This window comes from Chinchilla lanigera, unplaced genomic scaffold (assembly GCF_000276665.1).
Source record: "Chinchilla lanigera isolate Chin_1 unplaced genomic scaffold, ChiLan1.0 scaffold00131, whole genome shotgun sequence".
In the NCBI taxonomy this organism is placed as follows: domain Eukaryota; kingdom Metazoa; phylum Chordata; class Mammalia; order Rodentia; family Chinchillidae; genus Chinchilla; species Chinchilla lanigera.
Genome location: NW_004955532.1, coordinates 2138935 through 2155483, shown reverse-complemented (window position 1 = coordinate 2155483; position 16549 = coordinate 2138935). Strand labels below are relative to the sequence as shown.

The following is a 16549-nucleotide window of genomic DNA, read 5'->3' as shown; positions in this document are numbered from 1 at the left end:
ACGCACAGGCCGCAGCTGGAGGCCAGAGCAGGCACAGCTTTACCACTCACGGCTCTAGCTCTAGGGTCTCCTAGAGCCCTCGGGGGCATAGGAGACTCAGCAGCCACATCCCGGGGACCTGCGTGCTAGGACGGCCTCCTCCACTCAGAACAGGTCCCCACCTTGCCTGGGCCTGTTTCCTTGTGCTGAGTGAGAACCGTCCCCAACTCTGGGCTGCTCCTCCCGTCAGTTTTCATATAATTTTATTTTCTTTTTTTCTCCCTGTAATTTCTGGATATACCAGTACAAGTCCGAGCTGCGTTGCTGGGGAGGCGTCTTGCAGCCCCAGTTTCACCCAGACACACGATCCACGGGCTCCTCTGGGATGATGGAGAGGGAGGGAGAAGAGAAGCATTCACACATGAGCAAAACCGCCACACACGGGATTCCTCCCCATGACTGCCCCAGTGCCTCAGTGTCCCCTGATGCAATCAGCAAGACAGTCCAGGAGGGCCCCAGCCCCAGCACCTACCCGGAGGGGCAAATCTAGCTGCCCCTTGGCTGGGAAGAGTTCATGGCTGGATCCTCTTGCGGTACAGGTACGCATTGCTCACCTGATTCATGATGACCAAGCTGGTGAGAACGGGGCATAACACAGCCAGGTACCAGGCCCCACCAGTGACAGAGGCAGTGAACCACAGTGAGCACATGCCCAGCAAGAGGCTGGCACTACCCAGCAGGTAGCCCACCAGCCCTGAAGTGGCATGGTACAGCTTGAGCTTCGCCAGGGGCCATCGGGGCAGCAGCTTGGGGTACAGCAGCCCCACGCCCCCTGCACACTGCAGCCCTGCCCACAGCACAGCTAGCAGCCCCGCCTGCCCATGCCGTGTGGCCAGGTGGGCTTTGCCAAGTTGTTCCTTGTGAAGGATAACGAGGACCAGGCCCAGCAGTGCGCTCAGCAGGGCCAGCAGCTGCAGCACCCAGTGGCAGCAGGCTCGACCCTTCCGGGAGAGGGAGCGCAGCAGTGAGCTCTCGGGGGAGAACACCAGTAGCGCCTCGGTCATCAAGAAGGAGAACTGAGGAGACAGGGGGAGAAGAAGTGAGTGAGATGCTGTGCCCACAGAGGAGGCCTTAGATAACCCCTCGAGCTGTCCGTGCACCTGAGCTGATGCTGCCTTTCGTCTCTCCCCATGGACAAGCCTGTCCGGTGGAGCAGGCGTGGAGAGCCGCCTCTGGGACAGGACATCTGCTCTAGGCTCACCACACTTCTTCCTGGGGGCTATTCCTAATGTCAGCTCTGCTCTGCTGTGCTACCCAGCAAACAAGGCTGCAATGTGGCAGTTATAAATGATTCAAACACTGTCTCTCCCTCCCATGGGCTGGATACAGTTTCTTGGCAAGAGCTGACTATATGGGTGTTCAGAGGAAATTAGATATATCACCATGAATTAAGGTAAAAAGGAATGGGAACCTCCAAACGCAGTTTTTCAGCTCCCTGCCTGGAATTTGGAGAAGCCTCATCTTGTGCTTAGACATCTGCCCTGGTTCAAGCCTGGGATATACACCAGGGGTAGGAGTTGGAGCATGCAGATTCAGGGGCCACCACCCAAACCCATGCTCCCACCCCTAAAGCTATGCAGACCCACTACTTACAGCCAGAGACATAAGCACAGGGTGCCAGGAGAACAGGCCTGGAATGAGAAGAGGAGGATTTGTGGAGCTGAGGCAACAGGACGCTAGCCATACCGCTTCCTACCGGCTAAGGGACACGGGCAGCCCACCACCTAAGGGGGTGTGGCCAAAATGGGAGCCCCACCCATCCCCTCTTCCCGGATCAGAGGCCATGCTTTGCCACTCCTCCAGCACCTCCCAAATGAAGCACCGCGATAAGGAAAGAAAACCAGGTACTCTGTAGGGCCTGGCCACGCTGGCAAAGCCCCCACACCTACCTGCTCCACCCAGAACACTGTCCCTCCAGCACAGAATATTCAGAATATTCCTCAGCATGTCAGGTCTGTTCCCAGGAGTCAGGCCCAAGGCTTCGTACCGCCCCTGTTCCCTAAGAAACCAACCATGAGTTCTACTTACTGGAGCCAGGCCTGGCAAGTACAGCCACAAAGACGGTAAAGCCCAGGGCCACGAGGTGAGCTGCAGCCCCAGAGGCAGTGCGCAGAGTTCGGTAGATGTGCGACTCGGTCTCCACAGAAAGGGCCATGGTCAGCCGGACCGGCAGCTGTATCCTGAAAGCACAGTAGCATTGGCAGGAGTCACTCTCCAAGCCTCTCACTACAGAAAGGCTTATAGGACAGGACTGTCACCCTCTTCCAAGAAGTTATGGTAGGAAGGAACAGACCAAGGCTGGCACCAGGAATAGTCGCAAATTGCCAGGGGAAGGCCGGCAACCCGTCAGTGTCTATTTGTACCTGAATCGACACGATCCCTAGAGCACTTTTAAGGTAGGATGCGCAAGCTCAGGAAAAACTACAAATCCCAGAGTGCATCATGCTCGGGAGCCCAAACTGGGAGGGCGCAGAGCACTCTGGGAATTGTAGTTCCCAGCTGCGTAGTCAGTTACAGCTCGAATCCTTTTGCGCACTGCCTCCCCACGTGCCGCTAGCATGCTGCACCTTCAGGCTAGGGATCTGCCCGCCTCACCTGTAGCGCCGACCAGACGCGGTGCTTTTCTACAAAAAAGAAAGCCGGGCGCTCTGGGTTCCGCCGCACGCGCCGCCGCTCCGTCACGGAGCAGCTTCACTTCCGGGTGCGACGTCCACCCACCCGAGACTTCCTGGGACGAGCCCCCCAGCCACGCCTCAGAGTCGCGCTGCGCAGGCGCTATTGAGCCGACTGCTTAGCTGCTGTGTGCGCGCAGGTCGGCTGCATTTAGTGACCCAAGATTCGTTTTCGGGGTGGTGACTCCTTCACGCCAAGGATCAAGAGCTACCGACCTGGAAGCGGCTAGCGCCATGGCCAGCAGCTGCCGCATCGAATGCATATTTTTCAGCGAGTTCCACCCCACGCTGGGACCCAAGATCACCTATCAGGTGCCACCAGGGCTCAAGGGACTGGGGCGGAGAGAGGGACCCTTTCGGGAATTCATCTGGCTGGCTGGAGGCGGCGGATTCTCTTGCTGGGTGCAGGCATTCGCGGATAATGGTGAACGGGAACGATACTCAGATCTAAGCCTCAGGTTTCTTTTTTTTTTTTTTTTTTTTTTTTTTTTTTTTTTTTTTGTTTTTTTTGGTTTTTCTCCGGTACTGGGAACCGAACTCACGACCTTGCGCTTGCCAGGCAGGCGCTTTTGCCGCTGAGCTAAACCCCCAGCCCCCTAAGCCTCAGGTTTCTGTTGTGGCAAGGGAGACACTACATCACATAATCAGTGTTCTTGGAAAATCAAGCTGTAGGGTCCAGGGGCGGACTCGGGGAAGCGAATCACTGGATTGAGACCTAAATGACGCACAGGACAGTAGGTGACCTAGGAAAGGGTGTTTCAGTGGAGGGAACAGCGAATGCACAAGCCAGGAAGCCAGGGAGAGCAGTGTCTGGAAATCCAAAGGAGGGAGTAGCCCGGGTGGGAGATAAGGAAACTGAGAGAACTGGGCGGGGCTGTCCTGGGAACCCCACCCAGCCCCACTGTCCACTGAGCAGCCTCCTGCCACTCCTGCCCAGGTCCCTGAGGACTTCATCTCGCGGGAGCTGTTTGACACTGTCCAAGTGTACATCATCACCAAGCCAGAGCTTCAGAACAAGCTCATCACTGTGTGAGGCCCCAGCTGGGTGGAGGTCGGGGGTCCTGGGAGGAGGGTTCTCAGGGGCAGTCCTGACTCTGTCCCACCCGTGCAGCACAGCCATGGAAAAGAAGCTGATCGGCTGTCCTGTGTGCATCGAACACAAGAAGTACAGCCGCAACGCCCTGCTCTTCAACCTGGGCTTCGTGTGCGATGCCCAGGCCAAGACCTGTGCCCTGGAGCCCATTGTGAAAAAGCTGGCAGGCTACTTGACCACACTGGAGGTGTGCACCGAGGCGGGCCGGGGTGGGTGTGTGGAAGGCAGAGCGGGGAGAGTATTCCTACGGCTCCAGAGCCCCAACCTCACCCTGCACCTAGCTCAGAACCCAGACGGGCACCCAGCCAGTCGGCGGCCCTGGAACACCCACTGTGTTGTCCATCCTCCACCCAGCTAGAGAGCAGCTTCGTGTCCACAGAGGAGAGCAAGCAGAAGTTGGTGCCCATCATGACCATCTTACTGGAGGAGCTGAACGCCTCTGGCCGGTGTACCCTGCCCATAGGTATGCCGTGGCCTCTGTGAGGACAGCCCATGAACAGGATAGGAAAGTGGAGGAGAAAGTGAGAACACCTGCTGGGAAAGAAGGACAAGACTCTGGAACACTGGTGACCAGAAAACAGCCTAGGTGGAGGTGACGATGTCCAGGCTGCTGTGTGTGATGCACAGGGGGGCAGCCACCAGAACGGGCACACTGTGCCCCTTGGGCACATTCCTTCCCGTGGACCTGCTTCTCAACGAGGGGAAGAATGGTGGTGCACACCCGTAACCCTAGTTCCTCAATAGGCTGAGGCAGGAGGATGGCAAGTGTGAGGCCAGCCTGGGGAACTTAGTGAAATGCTGTTTCAAAATAAAAGTAAAAGCCAGCCATGGCGGTACACGCCTGTAATCCCAGGAGGATCATCGCAAATTGAAGGCTGGCCTGGGCTACATGAGTTCAAGGCCAGCCTGAACTACATAGCAAGACACTGTCTCAGAAAAGCAAAACATGAAATAAATGGGCTGGGGATGTAGCGTAATGGTAGAATGCTTTTTGGTACCAATCGTTGGCCCCAAGGCCTTGGTACCACAAAAAAGAAAGGAAGAGAAAGCAAAGAAAGACCATCCTCAGAGCCACCTGCCTGCCTCAAGGGATTCTGGTAGGTGTGGAAGGTAATTAAGGGTCTCTTGGGAGAGAGGACCCTGAGGATACGGATGGGGTCCCCTGCAGATGAATCCAACACCATCCACTTGAAGGTGATTGAGCAGCGGCCAGATCCCCCTGTGGCCCAGGAGTATGATGTCCCTGTCTTTACCAAGGACAAGGAGGATTTCTTCAACGCACAGTGGGACCTCACCACACAACAGGTACGCCAGCCCTCCCCGAGGAGCACCACCTGGGTCTGGCCACAGCCCCGGCCCCATCTGCCACCACCAACCCCGCCCTGCTCTGAGCAGATCCTGCCCTACATTGATGGTTTCCGCCATGTCCAGAAGATCTCAGCTGAGGCAGACGTGGAGCTCAACCTGGTGCGCATTGCCATCCAGAACCTGCTGTAAGTGGGGCCACAGCCACGCCCAGTGTACGGCCACCCGCCAGGAGAGAGCCGAGGGTTGAGTACAGGCTGACCAGGCGCGTCCTCGGAAGCTGACGCGTCTCTCTCGCCCAGGTACTATGGCGTGGTTCTCTCTCCCCTAGGTACTATGGCGTGGTGACCCTGGTGTCCATCCTCCAGGTAGGTGAGTCAGAGTGTGGACGAGCGAAGTGTGGACCAGGTGACTGGCCAGGTGGGTCCAGCTGCCCGAGCCCAGGCCTGTCATTCAGGCTCCTGTGCCTTCTAGTACTCCAACGTGTACTGCCCGACACCCAGAGTGCAGGACCTGGTAGATGACAAGTCCCTTCAGGAGGCGTGTCTGTCCTTCGTAACCAAGCAAGGTAGTAGTGGGCTCCGGGGGAGGCACCTTGGGGAGGGCAGGGCCACCTGCTGAGCTGACCCCGGTGCCCACAGGGCACAAAAGAGCCAGTCTCCGGGACGTGTTCCAGCTGTACTGCAGCCTGAGCCCTGGCACCACCGTGCGAGACCTCATCGGCCGCCACCCCCAGCAGCTGCAGCGCGTGGACGAACGGTCAGAGTGGCGTTCCCTGAGGGGGGTGTCGCCTGAGCGCAAGTGAACTGCTACTTCAGGGGGAAGGCCTGGGTCGGGGAGGAAGCAGGGGACCTCCCAGTGAGCGAAACCCTGGGCACAGCCAGCCCGGGCAGGCCTGGGGATGAGGGGCTTGGAGGTCAGCCTGGCCCCGAGACGGAACTGAAAGGGAGCCTGCAGGAAGTGGCCGACCTGTCCCCGCTCTGCGCCGGCCCCCACCCCAGGAAACTGATCCAGTTCGGGCTTATGAAGAACCTCATACGCCGACTGCAGAAGTACCCTGTGCGGGTGTCGCGGGAGGAGCAGAGCCATCCTGCCCGCCTCTATACCGGCTGCCACAGCTATGATGAGATCTGCTGCAAGACAGGTGGGGGCAGGCTGGGGGGCGGCCAGGGCAGGGTGGCCCGGCCGAGGCTCTGACGCACCCCACCCCCACCCGCCAGGGATGAGCTATCACGAGCTGGACGAGCGGCTGGAAAACGACCCCAACATCATCATCTGCTGGAAGTGAGGCGGGCTGGGGGGCAGTATTGTTGTGTCTGCTCCCTCCTACTAAGTCCTGCCTGGTACATGGGGGCTACACAAGTAGACTAGTATTTGCTGGAGGGTGGCCCCCAGCGCTGTAAATAAAGTCTCCATTTCAACCTACCTTTATTGAGTGCCTCTGAGTCAGCCCCCTAAGAGGTAGCAGCAAACAAAATAGCCACGAATACGGCGCGCTGGAGCGCCATCTGGTGGACAGAATCGATATAGGCGCCCCTTTATCGACATAAACGTGCCCCTTGATTGTGAACTAACACAGCCCAAGCTGGGTGTGGTGGCGCACACCTGTAATCCCAGCACTCGGGAGGCTGAGGCAGGAGGGTCGTTGCAAGTTTGAGGCCAGCCTGGGCTACAAAGTGAATTCAAGGCCAGTCTGAACCGCATAGTGAGACCCTATCTCAAAAAGACAAAAAAAATTTAAAAAACAAAACAGCCCGAAACAGATGTACTAATGAAATGGGAACAGGGACTGCTGTAGATTAAATGGGCAAGAAAGACCACACGGAAATGATTTGAACTGACCCCTGGGGCAGGAAGAGTATTCCAAGAGAGGAAACAAGTGCAGACCCTTGAGTCAAAGGGTGCAAAGCCTTTACTTTTTTGGGGAAAAAGTCTGACTTGAGAGGAACCCAAGAGAAGCCCATGAGGTAGAACATGAAAGAGACAGATTCAAAGTCCCAGTCGGGTGTAGTGCAGCACGCCTGTAACCCTAGCACTCTGGGAGGCAGAGGCAGGAAGATCGCAAATTAGATCCTAGCCTGAGCAATTTAGTAATTTAGTGAGACCCTGTCTCAAAACTAAAGTAAAATAAAATTAAAATGGCTGGTTGTGGCAGAATTGCCATGAGTTAGAGGCCAGCCTGGGCTATAGAATGGGTTGAAGGCCAGCCTGAATTACATTCGAAGGCCCTGTGTTCACTCCCCAACACCAAATAAATACATCAAAGTCCCAAGGTAGGAGAAGGGCCAAGGGATAATCCTGCAGAGCTGCTGGTGAACCGCTTCTGTGCTAGGATCCGGAGGGCCAGAGAGCCGCAGAGCCGCCCGCCTGCGAAGGGGTAATGTCTGACGCACACCTGTAAGCCTCCTAGCTGCGGGAGGGTCCAGAGCGGAAGCTGGTCTGGTGGAGACTGGGGCGCTTATCCCATGAACAGTCTGGACGGGAGGGAGCAAAGCTGCGGGCTTGGGGCGGTTCAAGAGGCACAGCTGCAGGAGTAGCTGGTGGGGATCGGGTTACCCCACTCCTGTGCAAGCCAAGTTGAAGTCCGGGGAGAGTGTAGGCCGCAAGAATCCGGTTGAGAGACTCGCGGGCCGCCGGCTGCTGTGAAAAAGAAATCCTGCGAGTCTCCAAGCGTTGCTATCTATTGCGGGTGGGCGTGGCGAGGGTGGGCGTGGCGAGGGTGGGCGTGGCCGTCGGGCCACACTGCGCAGGCGCGGGCTACCGTTTCCATGGCGGCGAGGACCCACGCGCTCCAACTGCCCAGCAACTGTCCAGCAACTGTGCCGTCCCAGACCTTACCCCTGCCGGCGTCAGCAGTCCCAGAGTGTCTTAGCGCCCCAGCCCCAGCCACTGCCCAAGAGGACCCTGTACTCGACATGGGCGACCTGGAGCTGCTGCTGCCCGGGGAAGCTGACTCGCTCGTGCAGCAACTGCGCAGCTTCCCGCCTCAGGAGATGGGCTCCGAAGGGTGAGGCAGCCGGGACAGGCGGATCCAGGGCCTCGACGGGGAGCGCTTGGACCTGACTAGGGAAGGGACTAGGAGTACGTAGCTCACGAGCCCCCTCCGACCCCTCAGGATCAAGTTAGTCATCAGTACGGCCCAGCCCCCCACCCCTGGTGCACCCCTGGGCTCCCAATGCACGCACTCTTCTGGCGCAGGTGGAGCCAGCAGCATGAGAACTTGGAGAAGCTGAACATGCAGGCCATCCTTGACGCCACGGTCAGCCAGGGGGAGCCCATCCAGGAGCTGCTGGTAACCTATGGAAAGGTACAGCCGGGGCTCCTGCCTGCCTTTGCTGTACCTCGGCCACTCTACCCTCAGGGGCACATAGGGTCTGTGCTCTCTGGGCCGGTACACCTCCCTCCCTAAAGGGGAAGAGTACTGTGCTACATTCCCTTTGATAGGCCTTTCAGACAGAAGTCAGGCACGCCAGGCCTGTGATGGAGGCCGGGTGGATTACAGAGACGATTGTGGATCTGAGACCAGGCTAGGCTGTAGGGGAGGCCCCAAGTGCTAACGTCACCCCAAACTGACTGTACAGCCAGAGGAGGTTCTCAGTGAAGTACATGTGGGACTTTGGTTTAGAAGGAAGCAGCCTTTCTGACAGGGGAGAGGCAGAATCAGAAACCAGGGCGGTGACTGGCTGGAAGACAGCCGGGAAGTAGCACAAACAGAAGACACAAGATATCACTTGATAAAAGGGTTCTGTTGCAAGCCCACTACACAGGGATAGGGTAGGAATAGCATCGGGAACCGATCAGTCCCCCGTCTGCCTAGTGAGGGGTACAGCAAAAGGATGAAATAAGAAAGAGACAGGGCCGGGTGTGCTGGCATACACCTGTAATCCCAGCACTCAGGAGGCTGAGACGGGAGGATCACTATGAGTTCGAGACCAGCCTGGGCTACAAAGTGAGCTCAAGGCCAGCCTGAACTGCATAGTGAGACCCTGTCTCAAAAAGACAAAAAGAAAAGAAGAGAGAGAGACAAATTTAAGTAATTCATGATAGGGGACTGGGACGTCAGTGGCTCAGGAGGGGCAGAGACAAAGACACTCCGAGCCAGCTACCGTTTATTGGGTGTATTCTATAATCAGAGGGCAGTGATGACTTTATGCTGACGAGGATCTTTATGTTGATGAGGAGGGTGGGGAGAGATGGCAGGTTAAGAAGGAATTTGTTGGGGCCAGGGATATAGCTCAGTGGCACAGCATCTGCCTGGCAACTGTGAGGCCCTGAGTTTGATTCCCAGTTAAAAAAAAAAGAAAGGAGGGGTCTAGGGATTTAGCTCAGTGGCACAGGGCCTGCCTGGCAAGCGGGAGGTCATGAGTTCGATTCCCGGTACCGGAAAAATAAAAAACGAGTTTGAGCCGGGCGTGGTGGCGCACGCCTGTAATCCCAGCCCTTGGGAGGCCGAGGCAGGAGGATTGTTGCAAGATCAAGACCAGCCTGGGCTACAAAGTGAGCTCAAGGTCTGCCTGAACTGCATAGCAAGACCCTGTCTCAAAAAGACAAAAAAAAAAGGAGTTTGTCCTTTCCCCCAGCTGAAACTCTTACTTTTATTCCTCCTGGGTTCTCAAGGAACCTGGATGTCTTCAGCTGACATAATCTTGCCCAGGGGCGGTGCAGCAGCAAGGGACCACTGAGGCCTCAACTGTGACCAGAGGCGCACAGAACTATGTTCCCACACACCGCAACCGGCCCGTGTGGCAAGGCACTAGCGTAGGACAAGCCCTCATCACAATTTAATTATGAAATGATTTTCCCCCGACAATTATACAGCGTGGTCCTCAACAGAATAGAACAGTACGAAGAGCCCTGAATAAGAGTGAGCTAAGGACACAAGGAAGAGCCTGGAAGGCCAGAAGACAGGCCGGAGGGAGGGCGTGAGGAAGAGGGCCGGCCTCAGAGGGATGCCTGATGGGGGCGCGGGGTGGAGGTGCGGGCGCAGGGGCAAGGCAGCTTGATGACAGGCAGTGGTCCATCACGGGAGCCGGTGGGTGTCCCCAGAGTAGTCCGGGGAGTGGAGATGAAGGTTTAAGGGGAGACAGGGGGAAGTGTACTTACAGGGCCTGGGGGACTCTAGGGACCCAGGGGAGCTTGACCACCAGCTTGACCACCGACCCTAGTTAAGCCAGAGATGGAAGCGAATGTCGGGTAAAGTAGGTCTATGTCACCCCTATTCTTTCTCTCACCTCTGAAAGATCCCAGCGCTGGTGGAAGAGCTGATTGCAGTGGAGATGTGGAAGCTGAAGGTGTTCCCTGTGCTATGCAAGCTGGAGGACTTCAAGCCTCTGAACACCTTCCCCATATACATGGTGGTGAGCTGGGCCCCTGGCTCAGAGCTCCTCACGCTGTCAGAGAACCCTGGACCGGGAAGCTGGTAGCCCCACCCCTCCTGCAGCCCAAGCCCTGTCTTCTCACCTCAGGCTCCGAAGGGTGAGGCCGCTGGGATAGGGGAAGTTTCTAGGCCCTTGAGTGAGAGCGTGGACCTGACATTGGGGAAGGAAGTAGCTCACGAGCCCCCTCTGACCCCTCAGGGTCAAGTTAGTCGTGTTCAAGTTGGCCGCTTCCCTCCCTGCAGCCCAGGCCCTGTCTTTGACAGGTACACCATGAGGCTTCCCTCATCAACCTCCTGGAGACAGTGTTCTTCCACAAGGTGAGGCGCTGTCCCTGCCTGAGGACAACTGCTTCCGCCCAGGGCCTCGCTGGTTGTGTCCCTGTGGGGAAGGCATCAGAGAGAGAGAGAGAGAGAGATGGTTTTCCCTCCTGTGCCCCACTAGGAGGTGTGTGAATCAGCAGATGACACTCTCTTAGACCTGGTGGACTACTGCCACCGCAAACTGACGCTGCTGGTAGGCAAGACTAGCCATGGTGGCCCGCCTAAAGAAGAGGGGCTCCAGGATCGTACCCCCATGCAGGTAGGTTGAGGCTTCCTAAGGCGGGAAAAGCCCACCGTTTGGGTTTCCCGAGGCCTGTGTGGGCAGGGGTGGCCCAGCTGGAACACTTGTGTGGCCCTCCCAGGAGCTGCAGAACCAGGCAGAGCTGATGGAATTTGAGATCTCACTGAAGGCCCTCTCAGTTCTGCGCTACATCACAGACTGTGTGGACAGGTAGGCCGTCCTCCAGGGCCTGGCGCCCAGTGGCGAGCTGGAAGACCGGGCCTGTGTCCTCTGCTCACCTCCATGCCACCCCTCCCCCAGCCTTTCCCTGAGCACCCTGAGCCGCATGCTCAGCACCCACAACCTACCCTGCCTCCTGGTAGAACTGCTGGAGCACAGTCCTTGGAAACGGCAGGAAGGAGGTAAGATCTTCTCTCACCTACCTAAGTTCCACCCCACTGCTTCCAAAACATCCTTCAGGATTTTTTTGGGAGGGGGGAGCTTGTTTTGTTTTGTTTTGTTTTTTTGAGACAAGGTCTCACTATGTAGTCCAGGCCGCCCCTGAACTCACTATGTAGCCCAGGCTGCCCTCAAACTCACAGCGATCCTCCTGCCTCAGCCTCCCAAACGCTGGGATAACAGGTGTGTGTCACCACGCCCAGCCATCCTTCAGGACTGACGCAAGTGGGCAGCTTGTGCACAGGCAAACCCTTTCCCCCAGATCCCAGAGAATGCCACCATGCCTCACCCAGGTGGGCATGGACCTTAGCTCTGCAGCAGACAAATCCTGTGATCCCCATGCCGAGGACCCCCGCTGCTCTGGGGCCAGCACCCTCACTGCCTGAGCAAGTCCTAGGGCCCAGGCTCTCCCACCTTGCCCAGGCAGTGGGCAGTCCTTTATCCCACACACCAGGCTCACTCAAAGAGACTGCAAGGCCTGTGCCCACTGTCCTGGTTTTTCTCCCCAGGTAAGCTGCAGCAATTTGAGGGTGGCCGATGGCAGGCCGTGACACCCTCAGAGCAGCAGAAGCTGAGCAAATTAGAAGGGCAAGTATGGATCGCCCTGTATAACCTGCTGCTAAGCCCTGAGGCCCGAGCTCGCTACTGCCTCACAAGCTTTGCTAAGGGACAGCTACTCAAGGTGGGGAGCTCTTTGCACCTGTGGCCCTAGCCCAGCCTACCCCTACTGCCTCCTTGTTGGTTATCTTTGCCCGTCTGTCTCTTCCCTGTCCTCTTTTGGATCTTGGGCTTCGTAGCTAGTGGGACATAAGCCCCACAGGAGCCTGGCCCAGGCCCTCGCACCTGTCTCGCACTGACCTCCCAGGACACCCCTGCAGCTTCGGGCCTTCCTCACAGACACGCTACTTGACCAGCTTCCCAACCTGGCAGATCTGAAGGGCTTCTTGGCCCACCTGGCCCTAGTTGAAACCCAGCCTTCTAAGAAGGACCTGGTGTTGGAACAGGTAGGAACCTGTTAAGTTAGTCACTGAGGAGCACCGTTCGCTTCGCCAGCCCCTTCCTGCCCATCACCCTTTCTCCAACCCAGATCCCAGAAATCTGGCAGCGGCTGGAGCGAGAGAACAAAGGCAAGTGGCAGGCTATCGCCAAGCACCAGCTTCAGCACGTGTTCAGCCCCTCTGAGCAGGACCTTCGGCTGCAGGCACGAAGGTGAATGCTGCTGAGCTGGCAGAAGGGGCACATGGGTACTTCTGGCCGCCTACTTGCCAGGCCCAGTCACACCCTCCGATGCCTTCTCCAGATGGGCTGAGACTTACAGGCTGGATGTGCTAGAGGCAGTGGCCCCAGACAGGCCTCGCTGTGCTTACTGCGGTGCAGAGGCCTCCAAGCGCTGCTCCAGATGCCAGAAAGAGTGGTACTGCTGCAGGTGAGGCATCCCAAGACCTGGGGCCCAGGCCCCTACTCCCAGGTCCCCCGTACACCCTGCCACCCTGACCTGGCCCCTCCGCCTGCAGGGAGTGCCAAGTCAAGCACTGGGAGAAGCATGGGAAGGCTTGCGTCCTGGCAGCCCAGGGCAACAGAGCCAAGTGAGGGCCGCGGCTCCTCGGGGCTGACGAAAGCAACCCACACGCATGTTCCCCTGAACCTGCCGATCTGGCTCTGTTTTCTGCCAAGCCTCCGTCCTGCCAGTGGTGAGCAGAGCTGGCCCATCCCCACCAATCACACCAGAGGAAGGCGCCCCACTTCCTGTCCCATCTGGCAGATAGGCTGAGGGCAGGGAGAGCTCAGCTTCAACAAACTGGGGCAGGAGGTGTGGGTAAGCCGGATGTGGGGACCCTCTTCCTCTAGCACAATAAAGCTGAACCCCGGAAACTCTCTTCTGTATGATGCTTTGCTGTCGTTGTCGTTGGTGTGGGGGTGTTGAAGGAGAGAAGGAGGGTAGGGGTTCTTCAAGAGTGCCCCCCTCCTGTCCCACCCGAGGGCCAACATCGTCGGGACGCACAGGTTTTCACTGCCCGGCTCGCCGATCTCCCAGCGCTTTCCTGCCGCCCAGCCGCGATCTTGCGGGCGGCGCCCAAATCGCAGCCCGCCCTGCGGCCCCGCCCTCCCCCCCACTCGCTAGTGCCAGAGCGGGTGAAAACCCCGCCCGATCGGGCCATGTCGATGGAGCCGGAGCTCATTGAGCTGCGGGAGCTGTCACCCACTGGGCGCCCCGGCCTGGGCCGCACCCGGCTGGAGCGTGCCAACGCGCTGCGCATCGCGCCTGCCACTGCGCGCAAGCCCGCGCGGCAGCAGGCCCCAGGCCGTGGCCACCACTTCCAGCCCGCAGGGCCCACCACGCACACATGGTGTGACCTCTGCGGCGACTTCATCTGGGGCGTCGTGCGCAAGGGCCTGCAGTGCACGCGTGAGTAGTAGCCCCGCACTCCAGCAGAGTGGAAGGGGCGGGGAAGGGGCAGCGACATCCCTGCAGGGCAGCTCCCTGGAGGAAAGGGTGGATGGGGACTGCCCTGCGGACCTGCCTCTTACCTCGCCTCACCGCGGAACAGAGTTGAGGAAGATGGTGTCTCTCTGCTGGTCCTCATCCGGGGCGGGGGCACAGTTGGGCAGAGGGGGCTGGCTGTCGATAACAAAGTGCTGATTTCCAGTTTGTCTTTAAAGTGACTTTGGCCCTTCTGGAAAAACACCTTTGTACCCACTGTCCTCTGAGCCCACATTCCCAGGCCTGCCTCTTCCAATGATTCACTCGCTGCACCCCCCAGAATTCCTGGGGTGCTGGGAAGTTAACCACCTATGGGAGAGGGCTTAGGAAAAGTTTAGAGTTTGGGTTGGGCCCCCTGCAAGCAAGAATTCTTTATTTAGCGAACATTTACTTTTGAGCCCACTGAACCAGATGCTAAAGCAAGGAACACAGACAGTCATGTGGTCCTGACCTCCTGGGAATTACCAGAAGAATCACAGGTCACTTTTACAGCCCACCAACCCCCTATGCCTGAATCCTGTCTCAGAATTGTTGAGTCAGTTGCTGGAACTGGACCCCAGGTGTAATTTTTAAAACTCCCCAGATTATTCTAATATGCAGCCCTGGGTTAAAAAGGAGTGTTTTGCACTCTGTAGGAACCTAGGGGCCGTCCTTAGGCCTAGGGAGGCACGGAGATCTCATCCAGTACAGGAGTATGCCTACATTCGCTGGAGAAGCACAGAATTTGTGACAGAATACAAAACCGGGGCTGGGGATATAGCTCAGCGGCATAAGTGCTTGCCTGGCAAGCGCAAGGTCCTGAGTTCAATTTCCAGTACCAAAAAAAAAAAAAAAATGGAGCTGGGGATTTAGCTTAGTGGTACAGCGCCTGCCTGGCAAGCGCAAGGTCTTGAGTTGGATTCCCGGTACCGGAAAAAAACCGACTGGGGCACTGCAGTGTTCTGCAGGAGAAATAAAGTGGCCACGGCGATGAGAAACAGCTAAGAGGTAGAAACAAGGGAGGAATCAAAGAGGAGTTTTTGCCTCAAACCACTGAGGGAGGAGTGGCAATTTGTTGCTGAGATGAGGACTCTGGCAATGGTAGGGGTGAGGTGGAAGCAGAGTGCAATTCTGGGCGTTCGCTTGAAATGTCAGATATGCACAGAAAAGTAACTGATCTGAGGAGGCAGTTGGTGCTGGGGCTTTGGTTCTGGCGCAGATGAGTGCCGACAGCAGGGCAGGGATCCGGACTGAGCTCTGGACATCAATCACCACTGCAGCTGGAAGCTGAGGCAGAACCAGCCAAGGAGCTAAGAGAAGGAGAGGGGAACCTGGAGAGTGGTGCCTGGGGGTCACACAGAGCATGGAGAACGGACCCCCGTACCCTGACCCGGGTAGTTTCTGCAGGGAAGGGCAGCCCTGACTGGGGTGAATAGAGGAGTGAAGGGGGACTTAGGCGTATGTAAGCCAGCGTTTTGGTCGGAGGGACAGTTGACAGAGATCGCAGGTTTAAAAAATTTTTTTTCTCCTTCAAGTCAAAGGCAGAGAGGCAAGCTCTGCGCTACCGGTCGGCAGCCTTGTTCCCTAACTGCCTTCCAGCCAGTTTCTAGATAGCCTGGAAATCAGCACTGGGCAGGCAGCAGCGGGCGGTGACGGGGCCTGAGACAGGGCGGGCCACGCGGAGCCAGGCGAGATGCAGCCCGCATCGATCGGGGCTCCCCCTCGGCCCCCGGGACGCTCTTCGGAGCGGCAGCCAGGGCTCCTCCGCCTCACGGCCCTCCCTGTCTGCAGACTGCAAGTTCACCTGCCACTACCGCTGTCGCGCGCTCGTCTGCCTGGACTGCTGCGGGCCCCGGGACCTGGGCTGGGACCCCGCGCTGGAACGGGACACAAACGTGGTGAGCGCCGGGCTGGGGCTGTCCCGGGGGGGGGGCGGGAGTGCGCGGGGGGGAAGGTGGGCGAGGAGCCGGCGTCCACGGGTAGCCGGGACTCCGCGCCCAGGGAGCGTCCTAACCCGCAGCTGACTTCCTGGGACAGAGTGGTTAACGCCAGCCACCCCGCAGCTGGTCCCGGCCCCCGCCCTGCCGCGCCTCTGCGCACGCGCGCAGCCCGCCTTCCCCCCCCCTCCCCGCCCGTGTCGGCGCACATGCGCAGACTCTCCCACCGCGCCCGGCGGGCTGGGCTGCAGGAGAGCTGCCTGGGCGATGAGGTCATGTTTGGACGCGCAGAGTGTGTCCCCGCCCTCCGACGTTCCTCCCCCAATGAGACCCGAGCTGGGGCTCGCGCGTCCGCGTCTCAGTCTTAACGGTTGCGGGGAGGCGCCGGCCCCGGCGGAGCGCACCCCGACCCGCGCGCACTGGCCGCGGCGCCCCGGCGCTGGTTGGCGGCTCCGCACACGCGGGCCGAGGCGGCGGGCGCGCGGCGATGGGCGAGGCGGAGACGCCTTCCTTCGAGATGACCTGGAGCAGCACGACCAGCAGCGGCTACTGCAGCCAAGAAGACTCGGATTCCGAGCTGGAGCAGTACTTCACGGCGCGCACCTCGCTGGCCCGCAGGCCGCGCCGGGACCAGGTGCGAGCGGGGCCGCCCGGCCGACCGCCTC

At 58.5% G+C, this 16549-nt stretch overlaps 4 protein-coding genes across 11 annotated transcripts in view; 3 read left to right on the top strand and 1 right to left on the bottom strand.

Moving 5' to 3' along the window:
- Nucleotides 1-225: 225 nt before the first annotated feature.
- On the bottom strand, nucleotides 226-14739 carry LOC102004854 (cytochrome b561 domain-containing protein 2). Of its 5 annotated transcripts, XM_013507592.1 has the most exons (5): nucleotides 14016-14739; nucleotides 2068-2219; nucleotides 1633-1670; nucleotides 512-1055; nucleotides 226-359 (listed from the first exon to the last, which is right to left on the bottom strand). In XM_013507592.1, the coding sequence occupies exons 1-4, from the start codon at nucleotides 14201-14203 to the stop codon at nucleotides 552-554; spliced, it is 882 nt and encodes a 293-aa protein (XP_013363046.1). In that variant the 5' UTR covers nucleotides 14204-14739; the 3' UTR covers nucleotides 226-359; nucleotides 512-551. The 5 variants fall into 5 exon arrangements, with proteins under 5 accessions (XP_013363046.1, XP_013363048.1, XP_005410330.1 ...); XM_013507594.1 differs by lacking the exon at nucleotides 14016-14739 and adding an exon at nucleotides 7505-7772 and having other exon boundaries at nucleotides 226-1055; XM_005410273.2 differs by lacking the exon at nucleotides 14016-14739 and adding an exon at nucleotides 2635-2741 and having other exon boundaries at nucleotides 226-1055.
- Nprl2 (NPR2-like, GATOR1 complex subunit) lies at nucleotides 2813-6534 on the top strand. Its single transcript, XM_005410275.2, has 11 exons — nucleotides 2813-3023; nucleotides 3649-3740; nucleotides 3823-3991; nucleotides 4159-4267; nucleotides 4973-5109; nucleotides 5200-5297; nucleotides 5441-5477; nucleotides 5584-5677; nucleotides 5751-5868; nucleotides 6111-6253; nucleotides 6330-6534. Exons 1-11 carry the CDS (start codon nucleotides 2946-2948, stop codon nucleotides 6395-6397), a joined length of 1143 nt encoding a protein of 380 aa, XP_005410332.1. The 5' UTR covers nucleotides 2813-2945; the 3' UTR covers nucleotides 6398-6534.
- Nucleotides 7862-13370, top strand: Zmynd10 (zinc finger, MYND-type containing 10). Of its 3 annotated transcripts, none has more exons than XM_005410262.2 (12): nucleotides 7862-8116; nucleotides 8308-8416; nucleotides 10350-10466; nucleotides 10751-10804; nucleotides 10929-11066; nucleotides 11170-11258; nucleotides 11349-11449; nucleotides 11996-12168; nucleotides 12365-12490; nucleotides 12574-12695; nucleotides 12787-12912; nucleotides 13161-13370. In XM_005410262.2, the coding sequence occupies exons 1-12, from the start codon at nucleotides 7878-7880 to the stop codon at nucleotides 13255-13257; spliced, it is 1491 nt and encodes a 496-aa protein (XP_005410319.1). In that variant the 5' UTR covers nucleotides 7862-7877; the 3' UTR covers nucleotides 13258-13370. The 3 variants fall into 3 exon arrangements, with proteins under 3 accessions (XP_005410319.1, XP_005410320.1, XP_005410321.1); XM_005410263.2 differs by having other exon boundaries at nucleotides 7863-8116; nucleotides 13001-13255; XM_005410264.2 differs by having other exon boundaries at nucleotides 8098-8190.
- The window catches only part of Rassf1 (Ras association (RalGDS/AF-6) domain family member 1), a gene marked incomplete at its 3' end in the record, with an annotated part of 9215 nt that continues 6043 nt past the window's right edge, over nucleotides 13378-16549 (top strand). Inside the window, 2 exon segments of one of the 2 annotated variants that reach the window (XM_005410267.2) lie at nucleotides 13378-13893; nucleotides 15739-15845. In XM_005410267.2, the coding sequence (XP_005410324.1) occupies nucleotides 13644-13893; nucleotides 15739-15845 (357 nt within the window). In that variant the 5' untranslated portion in view covers nucleotides 13378-13643. 2 annotated transcript variants of the gene reach the window in all.

Bases quoted from the DNA above. Each gene is read 5' to 3' on its own strand.
- LOC102004854 (XM_013507592.1), bottom strand. From the start codon at position 14,203: ATGTGGGCTCAGAGGACAGTGGGTACAAAGGTGTTTTTCCAGAAGGGC. The intron at 1,671-2,067 runs GTAAGTAGAACT...TTCTCATTCCAG, and splicing joins ACTTGCCAGGCCTGGCTCCA to GCCTGTTCTCCTGGCACCCT. The intron at 1,056-1,632 runs GTAAGTAGTGGG...CTGTCTCCTCAG, and splicing joins CTGTGCTTATGTCTCTGGCT to TTCTCCTTCTTGATGACCGA.
- Zmynd10 (XM_005410262.2), top strand. From the start codon at position 7,878: ATGGCGGCGAGGACCCACGCGCTCCAACTGCCCAGCAACTGTCCAGCA. The intron at 8,417-10,349 runs GTACAGCCGGGG...CACCTCTGAAAG, and splicing joins TGCTGGTAACCTATGGAAAG to ATCCCAGCGCTGGTGGAAGA. The intron at 12,913-13,160 runs GTGAGGCATCCC...TTTTCTGCCAAG, and splicing joins AAAGAGTGGTACTGCTGCAG to CCTCCGTCCTGCCAGTGGTG.
- Nprl2 (XM_005410275.2), top strand. From the start codon at position 2,946: ATGGCCAGCAGCTGCCGCATCGAATGCATATTTTTCAGCGAGTTCCAC. The intron at 3,024-3,648 runs GTGCCACCAGGG...ACTCCTGCCCAG, and splicing joins GACCCAAGATCACCTATCAG to GTCCCTGAGGACTTCATCTC. The intron at 5,869-6,110 runs GTCAGAGTGGCG...CCCCCACCCCAG, and splicing joins CTGCAGCGCGTGGACGAACG to GAAACTGATCCAGTTCGGGC.